We start from the raw sequence: 27,366 nt of genomic DNA on the forward strand, positions 1-27,366 counted from the left end.
GATTTCCGGCAGACTCGATGCTTACTGGCACATTGGGCACAGTATGAAATTAAGAAAGACCTCAGCACACAATACAACAAGGGTGTACAGCTGAGCTTTTACAGGGTTCCAACAGGGTCTAAATTATACTAATTCTGTATCAATTTTGCATTTCACAAAAACTCACACAAGAGTTGCCATGTGAGTACTGAATTTTCGGTCTGCTTGTGCAAATAAGCTTTTTTCTGATTTGTAGATTGTTTTTTTTCCCACGAGGTTAGTCATGAAATTTAACTATGAATTGATATTCTTTTCTGAGAGGTCCGAAATAGGTCCTTAAAAGTCTTGAATGTCACTTGTTGATGTCTAAAAGAGCACATTGCTGCAATCTGCTCCCTGTTGTGCATTTATGAAATTGTTTTCTAGACTGAAATTCACAGCAAGTCAAACATCATTCACTCAACGTATTGGTGCATTCCAGGTGGAGGCTCCCTTCATCCCTAAATGCAAAGGCCCCGGCGACACCAGCAACTTTGACGACTACGATGAGGAAGAAATCCGAGTGTCCATCACAGAGAAGTGCTCGAAGGAGTTTGCTGAGTTCTAAGTTCCGATCCAACAAAGTCACAGTTCCGGGAGGGTGTTATGTGTGTGTGTCTGACGGACTGCTTATTCGTACTATTTTTTTGTTTGTTTGTTTGTTTAATCCCTCGCCTCCAATTAGAAGAGGCGGATCAAGCAGCGAGGAAAGAGCCAACAGAACCAGCAGTGTTGCCTTTTTCTCCTTTCTAATCCCAACTGTTACCTGTTCCCCTATAAGCGTGTCATCGCTGACCAGGGTGTCATCACATGTTGTTAAGGTACCCATTCTGCTTCTTTCCCCACTTTTCGCACTCTCGTTCCCGGAGAGGCGACTTGATTGTCTTGTCAACCTCCAAGCAATACAGAGTCCATCAGATGTGCCTATTGCAATGCCAACTGGTTGGAACATTGGCAGAATTACTGCGTATAGCTCTTGGAATAGATTTATTATCAATTACATATTTTTGTTCGCGTTTTACGTCAGTTTTTGTTGCAGCTTAATTTTTTGTTTTTTTAATCCTACTGGAGATCTTTTTTTTTAATTGTTTATTTTTTTGGTGTTCGAGTTAACACTTCTATTATATAAATTCCTTGATACATATAAATAACAGTGGATACATAAAGTCTTCACACCCCTACGGAACATCTAAACTATTTGATGTTATTCGCAGGCTGCCATTGACGGCGACAGACGTCAAACCATTTTGACTGGGAGGGTCAGCAGCGATCATTTTGGGTTAAAATGGTCTTGACGCCTATCACCGCCAATGGCAGTGAGTGAGTGAATTCTGAACGCAGGTTGTGTAGACTTTTTATACTACCACTGATTATAAAGAGAAACGCAAAAATATTTGACGCCCAATCTTGAATGAATTTTCAAATTTGATTAGTTAACATTCACAAAACATTTACCATCTAATAAGTTTAGGAATGCGCTTTACAACAAGCAGCATGGTGGGTTAGCGGTTAGCTCTGACATTCGGGGCTCAAATCTCTCCTTTGTGTGGGTTTTCTTTGGTTACTCCACATTCCAAAAAAATATGAATGTTGGGTTCATAGTCTGTAAATTGTTCGTATGGTGTGAATGGTTGTTTGTATGTGACCCGCCTGGATGGATGTCTGTACAAGATTTTCAATGCTTTGGAGTGCAACAGTTAATGATGAACATTTTTTTCAACGTTGTCTTTCATAGCCCTGAGTGTATAAATAAAGACCCGTTCTGCCCAGTTGGCAAACCTGACAACATCGCAAGGTTTTGTTTATGGAATGAAAACAAAAAGAGAAAGCGTAGCAAACTTGTTCAGCAAATTGTGCCTGTTTTTTTTTTTTTTTTTTTTGTGGGTGCATTATCGCTTAAAATCCTCAAGAACATTTAACACTCAAATGCTGGTAATATTGGTTAGATTTAGTATAACACTGAGTACTTGACAACACCTAAAATGGGCGCTGATTCAAAATCGATATTTCTTTGTGTCAAATCTTGATTTTAGTTTGGATGCAAGACAATCGCAGACCAGTGCTGATCTCTGGTTTGCTGACCCACAAATGCATTCATGAATATTGTACGCTTACCGTCCTCGCGCACACATTTTCCACACACAAGAGTTGAGGTGCTAGCCTTGTGCGTCCACTTTTTTCTTTGCTTTTGACTAGCGTCGCACTTTTTTGTGACGTGACTGTTTTGTTTTGTTTTGTTTTTCCTAAACGAATGTGATTGATTTCAATGCGGGCTGAAGTCATTAATTTGACAGCCTCATAATGTAATGGTGATCAAACGCTGGATGAAATTTCATTTTGAATGTCTTCGACTTGTTAGTTTAACTTGCTTTTATGAGAATGTTTTCTTTTTGTTGTTGTTTTTTTAAGCATTAATCCAGTGAACGTTTCATTCATGGTAAAGCCCCTACAGGTAGCTTACCTACACATTCAATACATATTGTTGTCAGCCTTCTGTACGAATCAAAAGCATCACGTACATACAGTGGAACTCCAAAGTACCCCCTAAAAAAATCATAGAATTAGCATTTTTATTGATAATGTAAAATTACTCCTTGGCTGCCATTGACAGCAATAAACGTCCAATCTTGCTGAAGCGAGTTTCATTTCTGACTTTTCTTCTTTGTCATCACTGGTGTTCTTTTTGTACGTTGAACTTTGGGGGTCCACTCATGTGAAGTCAAGACACTGTGCGCATTGAATAGAGCACATTATGGTTATGTTAAGACTTAAAGGGCAATGATACTTTCATATTGTTGCGTCCCACATGCCTCTTGTCATGTATATTGTTATTATATCAGATAAACACTAAAAAAGTAAGATTATTTATCTCATCATTTGCCTATGAATTAACATCGAGTTTCCGTGTTCAGACATAACTTTTTGCATCTGAAATATTTTAGGTTCATATTTTGTAATTGTATTTTCAAAAAAATAACCTAAAGATAAAAAAAAAAATTTAAAAAAAAAAAAAAAAAAAACGGTGCAGCTAGAGCATCTAATTTTTTTTTCTCTTCATGACCTGGGTACAGTGATTGTGTAGTCTAATGTACCTTTTGGGGGGGGGCGACGATACTGTACATTATGCCTTTGCAGTCTTAACTATCTTACCTTCTGGAGAACTTGACAGATACCCTTAGAACACAATGAATATGGTAAAATATATATATATATAATATTTTGCAAAATGTATCATTCCAATAAAGTTTTACTTGTTAATGATGAATCTGTCCGCCTTCTGTCTATATTTCAAACTGACCACCATTTTAACACTTTATATGACTCCAAATAGAAAAGTCCTTCATTGAACCACAGGTGCAATTTTTCATCAGTTATTTAGGTAATGATCCAAAAGACTATAAATGGTGAGGGCGGGGCTGAAATACAGTTTTTAATGAATTAAAATACATTGGAGTACACTACACACCTGCAGGTAAGTTTTTAGATCAAATACGCTTCACGCCTTTACTTCCACTAGATGGAGCCCCAAATCTCCCAGCCAAAAATCCAAAGGATCATGATCGTGTATTTGTTATATATCAAGGGATGTGATGGACACGCCTTGAACATATGTTTTAGAGCAAGTATTTTATATCTAGACCCGAATTCTCACAAATACTCTTGACGTTCATGTAAGTGATTGTTCCTCTTAAATATATTTTTTCCTTACGTGATTATTGTTTAACGTGAAATTGTTTTTCAAAGCGTTTTTTTTTTTTTTTTTTTTTTTTGTTCTCCAGGACCACATTGATGCCAATCCCCAAAACCGTACATAGGGTGTGCAACATAACGTGAGAAAACCCAATGCGGTTTCCCAGCACCGCCTCGTATTTTTTGTGTGTGTAGCTTTAAATGGTTTTGTTTTTCAGCAAAATATCCTGCTACGCCTTTTCCAAAGACATGAAGAAATCGCTGCAACCCCCGACTTTGTCTGCCCTCCCCTTTGTCAGCGTGTTTGCCCCCCCTCACTCGTCGTGCTTTCACATGGGGCACCAGCGGGGGGAGGGAATAAACTTGGGCCGCAACCGGCTGCAAACTCGGCCCGTCCACCTTCGACGCGCGAGCTGGACCCGCCAGCCCGCTACTCGCGCAGAAGGGCCGACAGTCAAGGTAGCATAGCTAACCCGGAAACGTCATTGCTTATCACACCACAGTTGACTTTGATTCGATTCAAACTCATGTGAGGATCTCTTATTTTGACACTACATACCGGAAGTGGATTTCTGTTTTGATTACTTATCAAATGTAGGAAATGTATTTTTGCATCTGGCGCGTTAAACCCGGAAGTGAGCGGTTTCATAGAAATCATATATGTTTGTAATAGATGTCTGATGCGCTCCGTGAGTCAATAGGGACGAGTTTCGTCACTTGTCGGCAATTTTGCGTCATGACCGTTCGCTGAATGTGGGTTGTGTATGGAGCGTGCACTTTCATAAACGTCAAAGGTGCACTAAATTAACGACTTCTAAATAATTACTTCATTTTGTTTCATGTACGGGCAGAATCAGAGCGTCCTCTGACGCAAAATGGCCGTCAGTAACTTACTCCTTTACACATCTAGCCTTATATATGTGATATATATGGCCTCACTTGATTTCATGATTCTATTCCAGTGGTTCTTAACCTTGCTAAAGGTACCGAACTCCATGAGTTTCACACATGCATGAACCGAACCCTATTGAATTTGACCCCCCCAACTTCAAAATTGATATATATCTAAGCTAACAAGCTAAAAGCTATGTGAATTTTCATTCAAATTTCTTCTCATTTAGATGGCATGTTTTTAAACAGGTCAGATTTTATTTTATTTTTTTATTCGTGAAGCATCATCAGACCACTAAACCAAGACTGGCCCAATATTAAACCTGCTTAGTTGCATTAAAATTGAGTGTACAGTATCTGTCATGTTTACATCTCAAATGATATGAAATTTAATGAAACACTTTGCACAAAATGATGCCAGATTTGTACACGGAGTTATTATGTTAAAAAAAAAACAAAAAAAAACATGAATCTTGTCCAATAAACAGTGTTAATTTACAACAAATAATTTTGCCTTTTGATTTGCTTTTCAAATTGGAAAGTGAAATTAAACTCGATTCATTTCACACTGTTTCTATTTTTGTTTTCATGTTTCATGCTAAATTTATCACATCTTCGCCTCTCATTCTATTTTCGTGGCGTAAAACGTGATGCAAATGTTGTTTTTTATGTCAACGCGGTGCACGCCACCCATAGGTCTGTAGTACTTCTTCAAACCAAGTGAGAGTCAACCTTCCACTGAGCAAACAGTTTCTCCTTCCATCAGATTGAAGATTAGCAGTTAAAAGAATCGGTATCAAGCCTGTAAATTGGGGACTAACCAGTCCAAAACCTGGTCTAAAACGCCACTTTGCCTTAGATTTTGTCAGTGTCCAAAAATAGGGCCTTGCGTGTCGTAAGACTCGTAACCTTCACCGCGCTTAGACCTAATCACCGAACCCCTGGGGTTCGATCGAACCCAGGTTAAGAACCACTGTTCTAGTCATTATACGGCGACCTCGTCTTTCCGGCTTTTATTTTAACACGACGTGCCGGAAATGCCCAATTATATTCGTTTTTACTTTTACCGAAGGCTCACGAGAGGGTGCAACTCTTAAATTGGACATAATTCTAACATGCCTGCCACCTCTGTCGTGGAATGTTCTATTTAATATGCTTTGTTAGTATAACGGAATTACAACAGTGGCACACGTTACTCCCAAATGTGCCGTCACATGGCTGGGCCAACTTTTGGTCTTCGGTTGGTCCACCTTAAGCGCACGAGACAGACGAAAGCAGCGGCTTTTACTGTGAAGGACAAATGAGCCAACTATAACGCGGAAGTGGGCCGCGTCTTATTTAATGTTAAGAAACACTGATATTAAATTGACAGTCGCGAGTTTTATTTTGACACGACGCTTAGGATGTACGTGTTCACAATAAATTACGCTTACAGACGGGGGAGTGAAAAAGGCTAAACCGTAACATTGTCGACCATCTCGGAACGTCATGCGTTAAAACACGTTCTCAGCCTGACGAGATTGTATTTCTGCCACCAGCTGACTTTTTTACTTCCTAAACGTAGCTCCACTTTGTAAAACCGGTCGTTGCCGTGTGCTCCACCTTAAGGGGGAGCGAGAAAGAACGGGAGGGTGAAACTTCTGGGAGCTGCAACTCGGCCGGTCCACCTTAAGCGCACGAGCCAGACGCAGGCAAGCGTACGGACGAAGGTTTCCGCTTCTCCGCCGCTGCAACTAACGCACCAGAGAAGGAGACCCCCCCCCCCTCTCCCCGCACACCCCCTTGAAAAATAATAACACAAAAAAGAAGAGGAAAATGTCCGACGACAAGTACCGCGAGTGGATACTGGACACTATTGACTCGCTCCGGTCCCGAAAAGCCCGACCGGACTTGGAGCGAATCTGCCGAATGGTCCGGCGTCGCCACGGGTGCGAGCCCGACCAAACGTGCGGCGAGCTGGAGAAGCTCATACGCGAGCAGACGGTTCTCAAAGTCAACTACAAGGGCTCAATTTCATACCGGAACGCCGCTAAGGTTCAGCGGAGGTGCCGCAAGAAGGACGACGCGGTGACGGCGTCTGCTGCGGTGGCGTCAGCGTCGGCGTCTATCGCGGCCGTCAACGACGCCACTCACTCGGACTTAAGCAACGGGGACAGCGCGCTCGGCCCGGCGGACCCGGACGACGAAGACGATGACGACGAGGTAAGTCACGTTTCTTTTATTCAAAAAATAATAATACCAATGAACTGTTTCCTTTACAGGTGGTGAACAAAACAAAGCACCCCGTGCTTTTTTCATGTTATTTTTCTAAATACACTAACCCTAAGCGTCTTTAATGTGTCTTGAGCGGGGAGTGGTTGGCGAGTGTACCCAGAAAAGGAATGCCGCAAACGGGGAGCGGCGGTTGAGCGCTACCGTGGAGGACAGAGGAGGGGGGGGGGGGAGGGCTGCGCGTGCGAGCAGAGCAACGTCTTTTTTTTCCCTAACTCTGCTTCTGTCAAACCCGCCCGAACACACTCTCGAGTAGTTTAATCGATTGCTTTTCGGTGAAAAGCGACGTTTTTAGCTCGAAACGTGGCTCTTAACTCGGCATTCGGCGGGGCGGCGGTCAAGCTAGCCTCGCTATCCGACTCCAACCCAGAAGTAGGAATTCACAATCTAGTAATTGCAGTACAAATTCGTACAAGCGGCTTTTAATTTGACACAACAACCCGGAAATACGTATGTTTTCGCTTGTCTTGTTAAGCAGACTGCTGTTTTTTCTAAAGTGTAACAAAAATTACAGACGCGAGGTGACTGTTTTCCAAGTGACATGTGTTAAGACATGTTTTAAGCATGACGCGGTTGCAAACATCTTCCCCCTTCCTTCAAAACCATCACTTTAAACTAACTCCAATTTCTGCCAAGTGTGCCGTGATACTGTCATCTGCGTCACTTTTTTTTTTTTTTTTTTTTAACCGAGGGACGCGTGACTAGGCGACGCTTTAAGTCACCCTATGCATCCATTATCGGACACGCCATCCGATTACAATGACGTCCCCGCGATTGCGTTTGTATTTTTTGCAACATTTTTGTAGGAAAGTGCCACCATTTAAGGTGGTGTAAACGTCGACGGCAACATGAAGCCGCTTGCTTTATGCGGCCGTCCGATGTGGGTTAAGCCGAGATCACGTCGAGTTTGTCCTCGTAAGGAAAAAAAGGCAACACAAAACATGTGTGCTTCACCCCGAAGTGAAAACGTGACGTGTCCGATAACGGAGTCCTCCAAAGTCAAAGTAGCTCCGCTTTGCACTTCGCTTTTAAGCCGGTTTTTCCCTTTCAACTACTGCCCTCCTCTCAAAACGCCCTCTTCGTTCGCACCAAGCACGCACGCACAATGGCGAGACGTTCGAACTGCATGCGCACTTCGAAGGAAATGTGCGCAAAACAAGAGAAACCACCTCCCATCGGCCTTTTTTCTGTTCTCTCTTGTTATACCACGACAAGTCATTAATGCATCCTCATATTATGATCACATCGGAGCTTGTCTTTTAACGCCACACGATTCGATCCGTTCGTCTTTCCAAGGCGGGTTCGCGAAAGTTGTGTGAAATGCGGCGAGGAAGGTAGCGCGCTCCGGGACACGCAGCAGTTGAGCACGCTCGCAACTGCCCCGTCGAAAAACAATCGTTCTCGAACGCTTTTTTTCCCCTAACCTTTTTCATCGAAGTTGTGCTTTTCTCGCGTCACTGCTAATGATTTACCACCAAGGAGGTCAAATTACGACATATTTCAGACTCGTTCAGTCAGCCCTCCCTGCAGTCGTGTCAACAATCCGGGTTGAAAACCGATGAGAACGGGTAGGATTTTCTTCTCGGACGTGGACAAGTTTAGCTGGAATTGCTGATGTTTTGGAGACAGGAAGTGATAGACTAAACGGAGATGGAAAACTAGAACAGAGGGTCTCCCTTTTATATTCTGGGGTAGGGGTGACAAACTCATGGTAGTTCTGGTTTCCTCTGAGGGCTACAACACCTAGTATAAATTATATTCATATAAAAGATAGTTGCTTCAAGTATCTATTGGTGTTGCACCGATAGGTACCGATGCGGCATTAAAATGCCGTAATCGCTATGGGCGAGTATTAAAGGGAACCTCAGACTTCAAGTGCCTGTGACAGCGTAAAAAAAAATCTTAAATATCATTAATATTTGAATTAGAATCATATTTTGAGACGATTCAACTGTATACAACAATTTGGCAAAGTGCAGATGACCAGAAATTACCGTATTGGCCGGAATATAAGACGGCCCTGATTATAAGACGACCCCCCTCTTTTTCAAGACTCAAGTTTGAAAAAAGACTTTTTGAACACCAAATTAATTTTTATACAGAAAATAATTACATCTGAAAGAAATGATTATAACAATATATTTGAGAGAAAAAGCATGTTATTTTGCCTCATTCAAATATTAATATCTGAACATTTAAATATGTAAACTAAAGTGCAATCACATTCGTAAGTGAATGGCGTCTGGTTTTTGAAATGTGAATAAACCAATCTATTGTGATAAAACAAAAAAAAAATGCAATAACTGCATTAACCATCAAAGTGAGGTCTAACTGTAACTGTAGTCTTAAGAAAGCTGAATAAGGATAAAACATTGTAATAAAATAATTAGTGCTGTCAAATGATTAAAAAATTTAATCTAGTTAATCATATGTCAACTGTGTGATTAATCATGATTAATCACATTTCCCTCGGGATGAATAAAGTTGCTTTTCAGGAAAAAAAAAAATCTAGGAAAATATTATAATTGACTTAAAATTTGTTTTCAGATGAAATGCATGATGTATAAATGAATTAATACTTAACCAAATAGAGTTTTTTAAAAAAATTTAACAACTCAGCTCTTATAAAATAAAATAAATTGTCAGTATTATAAAGAACAGAGTTTAACAGATTAAAGTGCCTCAGAGTAACAATGTGGCTCAAGTACCGTTTGGCATATTGCCGAAAAATTAACTGCCAAGTCAATTTTCACACACTTAACTGAAAAACATTACACTAAAATGTGTGTAAAGGTGTTTAGAAACACTGCTTAAGTTAGCCAGTCATACCCTTTTTTTTGTCCTGTGGTCTCCTGTCAGTGCAACAAACGTAACTCTGGCTAGTTGCTCCACCTTCGTTGCCTTTTCATTTTCAAAAAGTTCATAAATTTTTGTGGCAATAGTTGCCCGTGAAGGTGTTCTGTATGTTGGATCGCCCGATGCTATCTGGATGAGATTTTCAAGGCCCTTGTCTTTGACTAAGTTAATGGGTCTACAGTCTCTGGTTACCCATCTAGCGATAGCAGTAGTCAACCTACTTGTTGTCCTTTTGTTGACAAGTCCAAGTCCGCACTCTGCCAGTGTAGCTTGATGACTGCGGCTTGTTTTTGCTGTGTTAGCGTCATTGCGAACACTAACGAAGATATGCTTTGCCCAAAGGTGGTACTTTAGGCTGGTTGTGCTTTGATGGAAGGACAGTTCATCACAGCAGTATGTGCATTGTGCACACAACTTTTGTTTTATCCAGATTTCCATTAGGCAGCTTTTTAAAACGGAATTTGCCATGAAGCAGTCCTGGGTCATCATCCTCACTCATCGTGGCTGGCTGCATTTTGTCCTGCATTTCCCCGCGGAGAATGTAAACATCACCGTGTGGGACTACGGGAGGCAGTTGTGGCTAAACTTAGTGTGAGCGGTAAATTGCGTTATTTTTTTTTAATGCGTTAATATTTCCAGATTAATCATGGTCGTTAACGCGTTATACAGGCCTAAAGATAATGCAAACTGGTTAAACTTGAGAGTAGCTGAGATCTGTCATGACAGAACATGACTCAATTTCAGCATTCGCTTCAATGATATCTGGTGCCATCTAGCGTCGTGTATGGGTATAATGTCTAGACCCCGAATATAAGACGACTCCAACTTTTTGAGTCTTATTTCAATGCAAAAAAAAAAAGCACTTATATTCGGGCCAATACGGTAGTTTTTTAATCTGCCTTTTAGCCTAGTGGTGGGAACCTCTTGGTTGCTCATGATACGATACGATTTGCAATACAACGCTCATGATAACGATGATCTCACGATATGGCGATACAACGAGACATTGGTCAGGAAATTCGTCAAACCTTTTCTTTTATCCGAGGCAATAGTAGGTGGTTTATTGACCTGACATGTTTCGGCGAGCACTTCCGACTTCGTCAGAGTCGTCTGACGACCAATCCATCATAGGTGGGAGACCTGGCAGAGAATGAACGAATATGATAGCGCGGCCCCTTCCTGGATTTTTCTTCCTCCACTATTACACATCAGAAAATTGAAATCGTCCATTTTTCATTTAATTAAACAAGATTCTTTCGAATTTGCCAGCTCTCCTAGTTCAAATTGATTGGACATCATCTCCTGCAATTAAAGAGTGAAAAGGAGTAACTATTCCATTTAACGCACATGGAACTCCTCCAGGCTGACACCTCCATGGCCATGGACACGGACAGCAACCTGGACGAAGGTGACGAAAGCCGGGACGGCCAAGACGGACCCTCCCTTGCCCCCGCTTGCGCGACGGCGACACTATCCCGAGCGGCATCTGCGCCCTGCTCGCCTTCTCACGCTCGCCCCGGGCTCGGTCCCGGTCCAGAATTTGTCCCCTCCTTCCAAACGGCGGTTGGCAGGCCCAGCTCTTTGCCCCCTTTGAGTCCCAAGATCCTCACACACCACGACTGGGCTAACGGGATTACCGTCTGCCCGGGGGAGCGCCAGGAACAGACGATGCCCATAGATAAAGGTATGAGAGCAACACCACCTTTTTTACTAAAATTTGCTAACATTGGTCATTCTTCGCTTGTGTCCAGCGCCAGTCCACCCCGTGTCAGTCTGTCCTAGTGTCTCAGGGAATAACGCCAAGGACGAGGACAAGATGGAGGACAGCAGCCCACTCTCAGACCAGTTGGTGCCGGACTACGCCGCGCAACTGGTAACTCGCATTCGTCCCAGTGTTCCGTTTACCGTTTCTTCCGACGCAGCGTTAACGTTTCATTTGTTCCGTCCCGCAGGAACGAAGCGGTGACTCAGTAGAGGTTCGAGCACAGAGTCTGTCTTCATCAGAAGATGGTGAGTTTCTCATACATGGTCATGAGCAATCTTCAGGCGACTGCTAGGAATGAGAGCTGCCGAGATTCATTGACGAAGCAATTATCAAATTAATCGACACCTTTTTTGATCGTAGATAAATCGTTTAGAGACATCGTTGACCTAAGAATTGTCCAAATCCACTTAGGAATCAATCTACAGTCCCTGACAAAAGTCTTGTAGCTTACCCATTTTGTAGCAACAATTGCTAATAACCTGACTTTTAATTATTCTATTGGTTTCAGAAATGGCTCATATGAAATCTAAGACCCTCCCAAAGGATGTTGAATGTACAAAAAATATATTTGTTTCACTGAAAAAAGATTTATAATTTAATGAAGACATAAAGGTCAAATTTTGGCAAGACATAAGTTTTGTCGCCTACAGAAAGTAGTGTGAAAATTGAACAAAAAATGTACTTCAAATACAAAAACATGTTACATAACATAAGCAAATTAAGTAGTGGTGCTGTGAGTTCCAAATTTAATATTTTGTATTTCTTTCGTGGGCTTTGGTAATGATTCATACAATTTATTGATGAAGTTATCAGGAACATCAAAGAAAGCAGTCTTGCATGCCTCCCAGAGTTCATCAACATTCTTGGTTTCGTCTTCCATGCTCCCTGTTTCATCCTACACCAGACATGCTCAATGATGTTCATGTCTGGTGACAGGGCTGGCCAGTCCTGGACGATCTTGATCTTCTCTGCCTTGAGGAACTTTGAGGTAGAGATTGAAACATGCGATGGAGCACCTTCCTGCTGCAGAATTTGTCCCTTTTTATGGTTAGGAATGTAAGAAGCAGCTAAGATTTGTATAATAATAATAATATTAGGGCTGTCAAACGATTAAAAATTTTAATCGAGTTAATTACAGCTTAAAAATTAATTAATCGTAATTAATCGCAATTAATCACAATTCAAACCATCTATAAAATATGCCATATTTTTCTGTGAATTATATATATATTCTGTAAAATAAATTGTTGGAATGGAAAGATAAGACACAAGATGGATATATACATTCACCAAACGGTACATAAGGACTGTAGTGGGCATTTCACTCTACTGTCATTTAAATCTGTCTATGCTGTCCTCACGCCGCAGCGTCTACTTTTTCCAAAGCTAGACAGCTAGTGAACGACGCCTTAATAATCAGACTTCTTCCTTTTTCATCTGATTTATTAATAAAATGGCCTCAAACCATTGTCCTCTTTAGACCGTCCTAAAACTACAAAAAAAAAAATACACAAGCATTGCATTAGCAACAACGTTAGCTTAGCACGCTATACAGGTTAACTAAACATAAACAAAAAGCGTCTCATACAAAAAATATAACATTTATCTTATTAACATAATATGTACATTCTTTACAACAACCATACTTACGGACAAATCTTGTCCAAGGATCATATAAGCACAACAGAGACCTCGTGCAGCCATATTGAACTGGCAAGAAATGAATAAACCATGTCGCAAAGTGACCACAAGAGTTCGCTGTTAGACAGCACAAAAAGCCTTGCTGTAACACTTAACAAAAGGCAGAATACTGTCTGAGCGGGACATGTGCGTTAATTGCGTCAAATATTTTAACGTGATTAATTTAAAAAATTAATTACCGCACGTTAACGCGTTAATTTTGACAGCCTTAAATAATATCAACAAATAAGATTTAAGATTTGTATAATAATAATAATATCAACAATTCTTAGCTGCCTCTTACATTCCTAACCATAAAAAGGGACAAATTCTGCAGCAGGAATGTGGTCCATCACATACTTCAATCTTTACCACAAAGTTCCTCAAGGCAAAGAAGATCAAGATCGTCCAGGACTGGCCAGGCCAGTCACCAGACATGAACATCATTGAGCATGTCTGGTGTAGGATGAAACAGGAAGCATGGAAGACGAAACCCAAGAATGTTGATGAACTCTGGGAGGCATGCAAGACTGCTTTCTTTGATGTTCCTGATGACTTAATCAATAAATTGTATGAATCCTTGCCAAAGTCATACAAAATATTAAATTTGGATCTCACAGCACCACTTCTTAATTTGCTTATGTTATGTAATTTATTATTGTATTTGAAGTACATTTTTTGTTCAATTTTCACACTACTTTCTGTAGGCGACAAAACTTTTGTCTTGCCAAAATTTGACCTTTATGTCTTCATTAAATGATCAATCTTTTTTCAGTGAAACAAATATATTTTTGTACATTCAACATTATTTGGGAGGTTCTTAGCTTTCATATGAGCCATTTCTGAAACCAATTGAATAATTAAATGTCAGGTTATTAGCAATTGTTTCTACAAAATGGATAAGCGACAAGACTTTTGTCAGGGACTGTATGTATATCAAATCCGAAGTTACATTTTTCTCTTCCTTATTTGTATTAAATCTTTTTAAAATTCTAAATCTAAAAAAAAGTCTGGAAATTGAATCTCGGATTCAGGAGGAGCAGTTTGGTTTTCATTCCGGCCATAGAACAGTGGACCAGCTTTACACCCTCGGTAGGGTTCTCGAGAGTGCATGGAAGTTTGCCCAACTGGTCTACATATGGTTTGTGTATTTGGGGAGAAGGCGTTTGGCCGTGTCCCTCGGGGAGTCCTGTGGGGGGTGCTTTGGGAGCACGGGGTACCGAGCCCCTTGGCTGTTCTGTCCCTGTACGACCGGTGTCAGAGTTTTGTTCGCATTGCCGGCAGTAAGTCGTATCCATTCCTAGTATGGTTAACTTTTATGGACAGAATTTCTAGGCAGAGCCGAAGCCTTGAAGGGGTCCGGTTTGGTGGCATCCGCATTGCATCGCTGCTTTTTGCAGATAATGTAGTGCTGTTGCCTTCATCAAGTCGTGATCTCCAATTCTCAGAGGAGCGGTTCGAAGCCGAGTGTGAAGCGATTAGGATGAAGATCAGCACCTCCAAATCCGAGACCATGGTCCTCAGTCGGAAAAGGGTGGCGTGCCCTCTCTTGCATGAGGTGGGAATGAGATCCTGCCCCAAGTGGAGGAGTTCAAGGATCTTGGAGCCTTGTTCACGAGTGAGGGCAGGAGGGAGCAGGAGATCAATAGGCGGAGTGATGCAGTGATGCAGACTCTGCACCGGTCCGTTGTGGTAAAGAAGGAGCTAAGCCAAAAGGCAAAGCTTTCGATTTACCAGTTGGTTTACGTACGTTCCTACCTACCTATGGTCACGAACTCTAGGACGTGACCGAAAGAACAAGATTCTGGATACAAGTAGCCGAAATTAGTTTCCTCCGCAGGGGGTCTAGGCTCTGCTTTACAGATAGGGTGAGAAGCTCTGTTATCCGGCAGGGACTCGGGGGTCGAGCCGCTACTCCAGCTTGTTGAGAGGAGCCAGCTGACGTGCCTGGGGCATCTGGTTCGGATGCCTCCTGGACACCTCCCTGGTGAGGTGTTCCGGGCATGTCCCACCGGCGGGAGGGCCCGGGGACGACCCAGGACACGCTGGAGATAATATGTCTCTCTCGGCTGGCCTGGGAACGCCTTGGGATCCCGCCGGAGGAGTTTGTTGAATTGGCTGGAGAGAGGGAAGTCTGGGCTTCCCTGCTAAAGCTGTTGCCCCCGCGACCTGCCCCCGGATTAAGCGGTAGATAATCGATGGATAGATGGAATTTTAAAAAATATATAATTAATCCAACTCTATTATACAGTACAGGTAGTCCCCGGTTTGCGAACGAGTTCCGTTCCTGTGCTGGCAATGTAACCCTGATTTCTGCCTAAATCAGAATTAAACTTTTAAATACCTCAAACACCCTCTGGGGAAAAAAAAAAAAACATCCAAAAATATGTATTATACCTCATTGTACTCTCCTCGCCAAGACGTAGGGGCCAATTCTCAGCTAAACAGTGAGCTAAGCTCCGAAATGACGATGTCAGACGTCCGTGTGGTTCGCTGACTTCATTCAGCTGCTCATGACATCAACACAGAATGAAACTAAAATAAAATCAAATTAAATCACTCATCTTCAATAACAGGAATTCATATTTACGTTTACAAGTAGCTGCAGATACAGCAATAACAAACGATTAGCATGTATCAATTAGCGTCCGCACATCATCAAAAACAATCACAGAAACTCATAAAAAAACATAACATTAAAAGTATTCAGCCACAATTGAAAACACACAATAAACAGTACAAAAGGGGTTATACTAGTATACAGCCGTCGCCTCTGGATGCTTCACAAGCAACAAATGTGCTCGCAGGCTGTCACCCCTGTCACTCGGCTGCTTTGTGTGTGCTTACAGTGTGTGGGGTGGGCGGGTGCGTCTGTACATGCTTTTGCTTCCTGTTCTATGCTTCCTGCGCAAAAATAAAAGCATGCATCACAAAACAAAAGTCAACATTGAAAAAAAAAACAAAAAACGACGAGACGCAGGCGTCATAAAGTCGAAATCTCATAAATTTGGTCCGTCGTAACCCGGGGCCTACCTCCTATATATAATATAATTGATTTTTATATATAAAAAATACATAAAAGAGAAACTTAATTGTTTTCCTTTTTAGTTTTTTAAAATTTATTTTTAATGCCTATGTGTTTACATAAATTGATTATCAAATAGTTAGTTGATTAATAAGTAAGCCTCTTAACAGTAAATGTTTATCAATTATCTAAAGAATAAAAACAAGGGAAAAAAATATATAAAACATAAATATATTAATAAATAAATACAATAAAATAAATAAAATACAATAATTATAAACTATATACTGTATACTATATACTGTTTTTTATTAATTAAAAATACATATTTGAAATTTAAAAAAAAAAAAAAAAAAGGAAATATTGTGAGATTTCTCTAGTCCTTGATGAAAACAGACTGATTATATTTGGAACGAATCAAAATTAGTTATCTGCAAACTTCTGCAGTTACATAGTTACAGAATATTTTCTCATTGCATAGTGTTTGGTACCAACTAGTGCTGCAACGATTAATCGATTAACTGGAGTAATTCGATTAGAAAAAAGATTTGAATTTAATTTTGCTGCTACGAGTATTCGTTAAAGTGGCGTTGTAACGGTTTGTTTTGAAAGTGTTTGCATTTAGTTTTATTGATTTGGGTTGATACACTGTCCTCTAGTGGCAACATAACATAACTCATTTCGCATGGCTGAATCCAGCTGCTCCCTGTTAACACCAACTTAAGCTAAGTTTTTGTTTCAGCTAATGTTTTTTTTTTTTTTTTTTTTATGCACTCATAATTTAGTTTTTAGGTATATTTAGCCGTTTTTTATGGGAATATGTGTTTGAACCATCCTCATTTATTCATTTATTTATTTATTTTTTTATACCGTTTGAGGCTCAGCTCAGGTATTTTTTTATGTTCCTTATCCGATTGCTTGATTATTCGAACTAACTACTTCATCGATTTATCGACTACTGAAATAATCAATAGCTGCTGCCCTAGTTACAATGCACATTTCTAGTCAAAATGTAAAGCCCAAAGTAATATAACTGTAGATAACGTGATTTATATACGAGTCGATTAGTCGACTTAATGGAAAAATAATCGGTGTTGACAATTATCAAATTAATCGTTTGTGGCAGCCTTGCTGAGGATAACGTCTTTTCTCAAAAGGTGCTTCAAAGAAGAACGCAGCTACGCTCTCCTCCTTCGCACAAGTCGAGAGCGTTCATATAAACGGAGACGATAAAAGCGACGACGTGTAAGTATCGAGCGCGTTTCCTTGAAATGTGTCCAAATATGCGGGGGGGAAAAATGTCTTCCCCCTGTGGTCACAGCTCGGTGAAAAAGGAGAAGATGAGTCAGAACTTGCTGCACTGGACGGTGGCCGACGTTGCCAGTTACTTTGCCGACGCTGGCTTTCCGGAGCAGGCGCTAGCGTTCAGGACGCAGGTGGGTTCTCAAACTGTATGTCCAAATTATTTTCATTATTATTTTAAATACAAAAAAATCTAATGATTTTTTTTCATAGGTATAATTGTTTTTTGTAAGAACATTTAATTAATACATTTTATAATATTCTATATCTATATATATTTTAATACATGTAGTAGGTGACAATGTATTTTTAAAATTTTGTAAAGAGTAAAAACAATGTTATTTTAATTTTGGAATATCTCAAATGTTATTAGAGTATTTCAAATTTTAAAAGTTTTTTTTTAATTCAATATTTTGATCATTTTTTAAGATGCTTACGATATATTAAATTATTTTGAAATTTAAATGTAATTTATTACAATATCAGTTTGGGGGGAAAATATACATTTTTTAAAACAGGAACAAAACATTTACTTAATTGTATTTCAATCTTAATTATCAATTATCCTGTCTAATAATTACAATATTAATTCATATTAAATTAGCCTCTATTTATTGTTGTAACATAGACTTCATAACCTATTGACATGACACGGGAAACGGGGCTGATCCGTAAGGGGCCTAGTTTCAAAAACATCAAATTCAAATATTTTCAAAACCAAAGCTGCTACCGACCTAAAAACAAAACAGGCACCTACTTTAGCCATATATGAGTCTCCATGAGCAGCGGCATCAAAAAAATCAAAGTTGTTCCCTTATAAAATCCCAATTAATCATTTTTTAATATAAGGATAACAAAACTTAAAATGACTATAAAAGTCTCAGATTTTACACTAGATGCACAAAGATTACCAAATGCAGAGATAATCACCTATATTTTCAGGATCAATAGCAAGATTTAATATTTAATTTTTGACCAAAATAGCAACTTAATTTTTTTTTTTATTTACTGCAATTTTTCAACAGCTAATAAATCACTCAATTTAACATCATAAACTTAATACTTGAGGAAAACATGCAGAATCAATTATAAATAATATGTAAAAAGATTATTAACAAATTCGATATACAACCACAACTAATTATGGAATAGAATAGCCCTTTATTATCATTATACAGTTATACAATGAAATTGTGGAGCATCCCTTTACAGTGCAGGATAAGTTAAAATCTCAAAAGTGACGTGAAAGTATCTAAATAAACATGCTATAAAAATGCATATGAGATAGTCGATTCTTGGTTAAAAGCAAAAGAAACCGTGCAGCTAGCATGTATTTTGCGTAAATATGGCGAATGTGCGGCTCGTCTTTAACTCATTCACTCCCAACCATTTTCACCGGCGCAACCCCCTTCGCTCCCATTTTACTGGATTTTGACTGATTTTGCAAGGCCCACAGAAAATTCTGTTCTATTGCTATATAAACATGGAACCCGCTAAAAGAAAAAATACTCTTTACTTCCAGCAGGAAAAAAAGTAAGTTCATATCTTTTACATTTCTTTAGAAATCGGCATTAGAAAATAGCTTAATTTGAGCAATTTTCCAATTTCTGATGAAAAAACAGAGAAATTGAGCTTTTTGTGAAAGCATACATTTCAAACATAACTTTGACTTTAACACAGCTATTTTTTTCTTTAGTTACATCCCAAACATCTGAATAGTTTTCCTTTTACAAAATAACATGAACAACAAGACAAATAGAGCTTTTGATAGGAAGGTAACAATTTATTTACACATAACTAACTGAGTGATGACGCTGTTGTGGCCGCGACAACCAGGTAAACTTTTCCCTCATCGCCGCCTGTCTCATAAAGATGGATTTTTTTGAGTCCCTGCGGGGTTTGCTCAGAGAGCAGCACGGACTCAACGGCACCGTCCGCTGCACTGGTGGTCCCAGTCGTTCTGCTCAGTCGTCCAGCGCCTGGCATCCCGGGCGTCCTCTAGGTTGTTCTGCTCGGTCATCCGCCGCCTGGCATCCTTGACACCATTCGGTCACCTTCCGCCGGCGGCCCGGCCGTGCGGCCCGGCCGTTCGTTGCCGTTGAATCGGGTTGCGGGTCTTACTAAATGCACTACTGCCCTCCAGTGGCCGGTTTTATTGCTTTAAAATGGATTTTCAGCTTTGTGCTTTGGAGCTAAACTGAATCAGAGATGTCTCTTTAAAAAAAAAAAAAAAAAAAAAAAAAAGGAAAAGACGTATAAATACGTCTTTGGGACACTGAAACAATTAAAAATAGAATATATTCATACGTTTTTGGGAGCAAATGAGTTAAGTTCACTGTGGCGCCGCCTTACAACAAGTCCACAGCAAAGAGCTTTTTACTTCAATCATTGAATTATTTTTAGATATAGACGTAAAACTGTCTCGATTCTTTGTTAAATGAGCTAAAAACCGGGCAGTTACACATCTATTTTGCATATATATGTCGAAGAATGACGCCAGTGCCGTAGCGGTTCCCATTCTCTCATTGATTTTTTTCACAACGTTTCAAAATGCATGCATGGTACGAAAGATATAATATTTACCTTGAACCTCGAACAAATCACTCCTGAGACAATCCTTCCTGTTTGTATGCGGTACAGCTTTCGTAATTCTTCAAAAATCCTAGCTTAAACCCGGCTTTGACATGACCTTGTGCCGTTTTCGGCTGACTATTACTAAATGAAGCTTCAAGCTCGGCCCCCTATGGTAAAGCATGACGTAAAGAATGACGAAGTGTCAGATCAATAGGTAAGGAAGTCTATGGTTGTAATTTTTTGGTATGATAAAACAATAAGTGACAATAAAAGTTTTTGTTGTTGTTTTTTTTTAAAGTTGGTTTGCCGTCAATTACCGTATTGGCCCGAATATAAGACGGCCCTGATTATAAGACAACCCCCTCTTTTTCAAGACTCAAGTTTGAAAAAAGACTTTTTGAACACTAAATTAATTTTTTACAGGAAATAATTACAGTACATCCGAAACAAATGATTATAACAATATATTTGAGAGAAAAAGCATGTTATTTTGCCTCATTCAAATCTTAATATCTGAAGATTTAAAAATGTAAACTAAAGAACAATCACATTCGTAAATGAATGGCTTCTGGTTTTTGAAATGTAAATAAACCAATCTATTGTGATAAAACAACAAAATTTTAATAACTGCATTAACCATCAAAGTGAAGTCTAACTGTAACTGTAGTCTTGAAAAAAGGAAAAACATTGCAATAAAATAATGCAAACTGGTTAAACTTGAGAGTAGCTGAGATCTGTCATGACTAGGGCTGCAGCTATCGAATATTTTAGTAATCGACTGAAAATTCTATCGATTAATCGAGTAATCGGATAAAACATTTTTTTTTTTAGGTAAAGAGCAATTATAGATGAGAAAACAAGAAATTTCATGTAATATTGAACCATTTTCAGTCAATCAATGGCTTTATTTTCAATGTACGTTGTTGAAAACAGATGTGACTAAAAGAAAAGACCAGTTCACTGCTTTCACTCCAAAAACTTTTAGATCTTATAAAAAATATATATATTTCTTACCTAAAAATGTCATGACGCTTGATAACACACATGACTTAAAAGTTCTGTGTTTTTCCTACGTGTTTCAATTGAATTTCCACTTGTGTCAAGCTTTAAGTTCTAGTTAGGTTTTAAGTTAGTCTAAACTGTAAGTCTTTATAGAATTTTGAGTTTTTGCAGTGTTCAAAATAAATGCTGTGCTGTATTGGAGCACATTAGGCACCAGTGCCTCTTGGTGTTTTATCCAGTAATGACTACTGAGCTAAAATTGACAGTTAGCATTATTATGTTTTTATTTTACACCCTAATCACTCTACAGCGCTGTTTTCACAGATTAAATAAAGCCTGTATGTAAGAGTTAGCCACGCGTCGACAGTGGTCATAATGAATAGAAACCTAGCCCTCCGCAGGGATAACGTTAGTGAGCGAGGGACAGTAACGTTAATCTTATTTATGAGCGCTCAGAAGTGTACTGCTTTAAGATGGCGGCTGTTTCATTAACGCCGTCGAGTCGGTCATTTCGCATCTAGTTCTACGTACTTGTGATATCTTTGACACGCACCTCCTAGGCTGCTACCTCCGTAGCAACTTGCGTTTAGTTTTTAGCAACGTCGGCGCAGTTTTTAACTGCTGTCGGCTGCAGTAAGGTATTTTTTAATTGCTTCTTCCTCTACGCACGTGACGTCAGTGCGTTGTCCCGCATTAAAAGTAGTCCAGGCAAAACGTGATGCTTAGAGCTGGCAAAATTAAACGATTCCTCGAGGTGAATAAAATTACTCGGATCAGTTTTTAAACTCGAAGTGCTGAGTATTCGTTTCAGCTGTAGTCATGGCAGAACATCGCTTCAATGATATGTGGCGCCATCTAGTGTCGTGAATGGGTATAATGTCTAGACCGCGAATACAAGACGACTCCTTCTTTTTCAGTCTAATTTCAATGCAAAAAACACTGTCTTATATTCGGGCCAATACGGTACTTTGGTACCACAAAATGCCATCAAATTTAGGTCTTTCAGTGCCATTGATTATAGACACCCGCAGGCTGGGGCTCCTGAGCCGCATGTGGCTCTTTTGATTCTTTTACTATGTACTTAGTTGATTTCGGGATAGAAACCCAAGCTATTAAACCCACGAAAAGATTATTTCTTTCATTCCCCACAAGGTCTCTAATTCCGTGTTGCGTGTGCGCCCGCAGGAAATTGACGGCAAGTCGCTGCTGCTCATGCAGCGCAGCGACGTGCTGACCGGCCTGTCCATCCGACTGGGCCCTGCGCTCAAGATCTACGAGCGCCACATCAAGGTCCTGCAGAGGAGCCACTTTCTGGAATGTGACGACCTCTGATGGATTCAACGGGGGAAACAAAGAACTCATCCAGTTAAATCCCGCCACACGTCATCACGTTTGATGATTCTTGGAGGAAGTAAAGGACCAGTGACGGTGGCAAAAAGCAATCATCCTACCTCCTCATTTCACCTGTGCAAAAAGGAGCAGTGGCCCTTTAAGAAAAGCCACACGTGCACTTCCTGTGGACTTCCTGTGACGCGCGCTCTTCTGAATATTCCCACCAAAGTTCAACAAAACAAACGTCCCGTGTTCATTTGTAGTGCTTTACGTCATCTGTTTGCGTCGTGAGCGGCAACACACGTGGTCGATAAACAAAACTGAACGAAAAACAAGCAATTCTGAGGCTTTCGGTCGATGCGGTGGACCTCATTTACAGTATGAATTCTTCTGCCGCTTTGTCTTTGTGTCGTGATACCTGTCAACCATTTTAAGTGTATAACATTCCATTAGACGGGGCCGTTTTTTTTTTGTTTTGTTTTGTATGAAGTGGTCCATGCTTTGGACAAGAGTCACGAATAAAGCTCACACTTATGTTTGTCCTGTTTAATTTTGGTTTGGAAAAGGACACTTTCAGGACAGTCGTATAAAGAGGGAGTTACAGTGTATCACAAAAGTGAGTACACCCCTCGCATTTCTGCAGATATTTAAGTATATCTTTTCATGGGACAACACTGTAAAAATGACACTTTGACACAATAAAAAGTAGTCTGTACAGCTTATATAATAGAGTTTATTTATTTTCCTCTCAAAATAACTCAAAATATAGCCATTAATATCCAAACCCCTGGCAACAAAAGTGAGTACACCCCTATGAAAAAAATTCACATCCCTAAATGTCCAAATTGAGTACTGCTTGTCATTTTCCCTCCAAAGTATCATTTGACTCGTTACAGGAGTGTTGTCAGCATTGCTGCAGAGATTGAAGAGGTGGGGGGTCAGCCTGTTAGTGCTCAGACCATACGCCGTAATCTACATCAAAATGGTGTGCATGGGTGTCACCCCAGGAGGAAGCCTCTTCTGAAGACGGTACACAAGAAAGCCCGCAAACAGTTTGCGAAGACATGTCAACAAAGCACATGGATTACTGGAGTCATGTCCTTATGTCCTATGGTCTGATGGGACGGGCGGGCTTTCTTGTGTACCGTCTTCAGAAGAGGCTTCCCCCTGGGGTGACAGCCACGCACACCAATTTGATGTAGAGTACCTCGTATGGTCTGAGCACTAACAGGCTGACCCCTCACCTTTTCAATCTCTGCAGCAATGCTGACAGCACTCCTGTAACGAGTCCATGACATTTTGGAGGGAAAATGACAAGCAGTACTCAATTTGGACATTTAGGGATGTATGTAGTTCCCATGCGGTGTACTAATATTTGTTGTGGATTTCTCCCGACTGTGGTTCTCCCCAAGGTTTCTCATTTTCCCCGAAGGGTTTTTGGAGATTTTCCTTGCCGACATGGAGGGTCTAAGGATGGGGGATGCCCAGGACATGAACTTCAGGACATGAACTTCATCTAATTCACCTACTGTTTCAGACTGTGTATCATATTGACTCTGCAAAGCCCTCTGAGACAACCTCGTTGTGATATACAGTGGGGAGAACAAGTATTTGATACACTGCCGATTTTGCTGGTTTTCCCACTTGCAAAGCATGTAGAGGTCTGTAATTTGTATCATAAGTTCTCTTCAACTGTGAGGGACGGAATCTAATAAAAAAAAAAAACAGAAAATCACGTTGTATGATTTTTAAATAATAAATTTGCATTTAATTGCATTAAATAAGTATTTGATACATCACAAAAATCAAACTTAATATTTGGTACAGAAACCTTTGTTTGCTATTACAGATACCAAACGTTTCCTGTAGTCCATGACAAGGTTTGCACACACTGCAGCAGGGATTTTGGCCCACTCCTCCATGCAGATCTTCTCCAGAGCCTTCAGGCTTCGGGGCTGCTGCCGGACAACACGGACTTTCAGCTCCCTCCATAGAGCTTCTATCGGGTTCAGATCTGGTGACTGGCTAGCCCACTCCAGGACCTTAAGATTCTTCTTACGGAGCCACTCTTTAGTTGCCTTGGCTGTGTGCTTTGGGTCGTTGTCATGCTGGAAGACCCAGCCACGACCCATCTTCAGGGCTCTCACTGAAGGAAGGAGGTTGTCAGCCAAGATCTGGCGATACATAGCTCCATCCATCCTCCCCTCAATACGGTGCAGTCGTCCTGTACCCTTGGCAGAGAAGCAGCCCCTAAAAATGATGTTTCCTCCTCCATCTTTCACGGTTGGGATGGTGTTCTTGGGGTTGTACTCATCCTTCTTTTTCCACCAAACACGACGAGCAGAGTTTAGACCAAAAAGTTCCATTTTGGTCTCATCCGACCACATGACCTTCTCCCATTGCTCCTCTGGATCATCCAGATGGTCAGTGGCAAACATCAGACGTGTCTGGACATGCACTGGCTTCAGCAGCGGGACCTTGCGTGCGCTGTAGGATTTTAATCCATGACGGCGTAATGTGTTTCCGATGGTTTTCTTCGAGACTGTGGTTCCAGCTCTCTTCAGGTCATTGACCAGGTCCTGCCGTGTAGTTCTGGGCTGATCCCTCACCTTCCTCATGATCAGTGATGCCCCACGAGGTGAGATCTTGAATGGAGCCCCAGAATGAGGCAGATTGACCGTCAACTTGAACTTCTTCCATTTTCTAATAATCGCTCCAACAGTTGTTACCTTCTCACCAAGCTGCTTGCTTGTTTTCCTGTAGCCCATCCCAGCCTTGTGCAGGTCTATTATTTTATCCCTGATGTCCTGACACAGCTCTTTGGTCTTGGCCATTGTGGAGAGGTTGGAGTTTGTTTGTTTGAGCATGTGAACAGGTGTCTTTTATACAGGTAACAAGTTCAAACAGGTGCAGTTACTTCCGGTAATGAGTGGAGAACAGGAGGGGTTCTTAAAAAAGAACTAAGAGACAAAATGTTTACTAGTTGGTAATGTATCAAATACTTATTTCATGCAGGTAAATACAAATTTATTATTTAAAAATTGTACAATGGGATTTTCTGGATTTTTGTATTAGATTCCGTCCTTCACAGTTGAAGAGAATTTATGATACAAATTACAGACCTCTACATGGCTTGCAAGTGAGAAAACCAGCAAAATCGGCAGTGTATCAAATACTTGTTCTCCCCACTGTAGGGCTATACAAATAAAATTGAATTGAATTGCCAGGGGTTTAGATATTAATGGCTATATTTGGAGTTATTTTGAGGGGAGAATAAATTAACTGTATTATATAAGTTGCACACAGACTACTTTTCATTGTGTCAAAGTGTCCTTTTGTCAGCATTGTCCCATGAAAAGATATAATTAAATATCTGCAGAAATGTGAGGGGTGTACTCACTTTTGTGATACACTGTAGTTTTTAGTTTAGTTTTCTGTAAGCAGTCGGATCAAGTTTTTTTGTGTGACATGCTCCTAACTTCAAAGGGACCTCGGACTTAAAGAATTTTAGGCTCTAATATGCCACAATTGTTCAGTTTTAATAAATTATGTTATTAGAAACACATAAAATATTGCCATTGATTTAAAAATCTACAGTATTTAGAACATGTTTTGACCTAAAAGGGCGCCATGTTTTATGGACGCTTGGGGTGATGACGTATTTAAGAAACATATTTTAACATATTTAAGAATGCAGAGTTCCTATACACTGCTGGCCAAAAGTATTGGCACCCCTGCAGTTCTGTCAGGTAATGCTCAATTTCTCACTGAAATTGATTGCAATTACAAATGCTTTAGTTGTAATATCTTCATTTATTTTGCTTGCAATGGAAAAACACAAAAGAGAATGGAAAAAAATTCAATCATTATCATTTTAGAGAAAACCCCAAAAATACAAAAATATTGGCACTCTTTGAAAAATCAAGTGATGCTTCTTTAATTTGTGTAATTAACAGCACCTGTTACTTACTTGTGGCACATAAAAGTGGTGGCAATAATTAAATCACACTTGCAACCAGTTAAAATGGATTAAAGTTGACTCAACAGCTGTCCTGTATCTTTGTATGTACCACATTGAGCATGGAGAAAAGAAAGAAGACCAAAAGTCCATCTTCAAAGACCTGAATGTTCCTGTGTCTACCGTGCGCAGTGTCATCTATAAGTGTAAAGCCCATTGCACTGTGGCTAACCTCCCTAGATGTGGATGGAAAAGAAAAATCGACGAGGGATTTCGACGAAAGATTGTGTGGATGGTCGATAAAGAACCTCGACTGACATCCAAACAAGTTCAAGCTGTCCTGCAGTTAGAGGGTACTACAGTGTCAACCCGTACTATTCGTCGGCATCTGAATGAAAAGGGACTGTGGTAGGATACCCAGGAAGACCCCACTTCTGACCCAGAGACATAAAAAAGCCAGGCTGGAGTTCGCCAAAACTTACCTGAGAATGCCAAAAACGTTTTGGAAGAATGTTCTCTGGTCAGACGAGGCAAAAAAGTAGAGCTTTTTGGGAAAGGCATCAACATATACAGGAAAAAAACGAGGCCTTCAAAGAAAAGAACACGGTCCCCACACTGAAACATGGCGGTGGTTCCCTGATGTTTTGGGGTTGCTTTGCTGCCTCTGCCACTGTACTGCTTTTATTACCTTTTCATTGACTCAAAATCCTTTTTGCATGTGTTTCCCTCTCAAACTTTTAAGCATTATGTTGTGGTAGCTTTAAAGCAGATTGTTGATCTGTTGACCACATTAGTCACATAGCATACTGTATGACGTTCCTATTCAACAAAGCTTATGGTCAGGCTAGTGGAAGTCGGAGTAGACTCAAAGTTTAGTCTAAGCTGCACTAGAAGCTATAAAGCTGGGGGAAGTACAGCCACTGAGTTCTATCTCCTTTTTCTCACTCTACCTACCACTTATCTTACTTTATTTCTTTTTCCAATGTTAATATCTAGTTGTCT

At 40.2% G+C, this 27,366-nt stretch overlaps 2 protein-coding genes across 3 annotated transcripts in view; both read left to right on the forward strand.

Moving 5' to 3' along the window:
* Positions 1–1,920, forward strand: part of LOC130931941 (cAMP-dependent protein kinase catalytic subunit alpha-like) — a 32,298-nt gene extending 30,378 nt beyond the window's left edge. For both annotated transcript variants that reach the window (XM_057861189.1, XM_057861188.1), the window contains exon 10: positions 461–1,920. In XM_057861189.1, coding sequence (XP_057717172.1) covers positions 461–586 — 126 coding nt within the window. In that variant the 3' untranslated portion in view covers positions 587–1,920. The remainder of the gene's footprint in view (positions 1–460) is intronic.
* Positions 1,921–3,949: 2,029 nt separating this feature from the next.
* samd1a (sterile alpha motif domain containing 1a) lies at positions 3,950–23,121 on the forward strand. The gene is made up of 7 exons (XM_057861187.1): positions 3,950–6,801; positions 11,089–11,410; positions 11,478–11,599; positions 11,679–11,736; positions 17,354–17,441; positions 17,518–17,632; positions 22,260–23,121. Exons 1-7 carry the CDS (start codon positions 6,415–6,417, stop codon positions 22,404–22,406), a joined length of 1,239 nt encoding a protein of 412 aa, XP_057717170.1. The 5' UTR covers positions 3,950–6,414; the 3' UTR covers positions 22,407–23,121.
* The last annotated feature ends 4,245 nt before the right edge of the window (positions 23,122–27,366 follow it).

Source organism: Corythoichthys intestinalis, chromosome 16 (assembly GCF_030265065.1).
Source record: "Corythoichthys intestinalis isolate RoL2023-P3 chromosome 16, ASM3026506v1, whole genome shotgun sequence".
NCBI lineage: Eukaryota > Metazoa > Chordata > Actinopteri > Syngnathiformes > Syngnathidae > Corythoichthys > Corythoichthys intestinalis.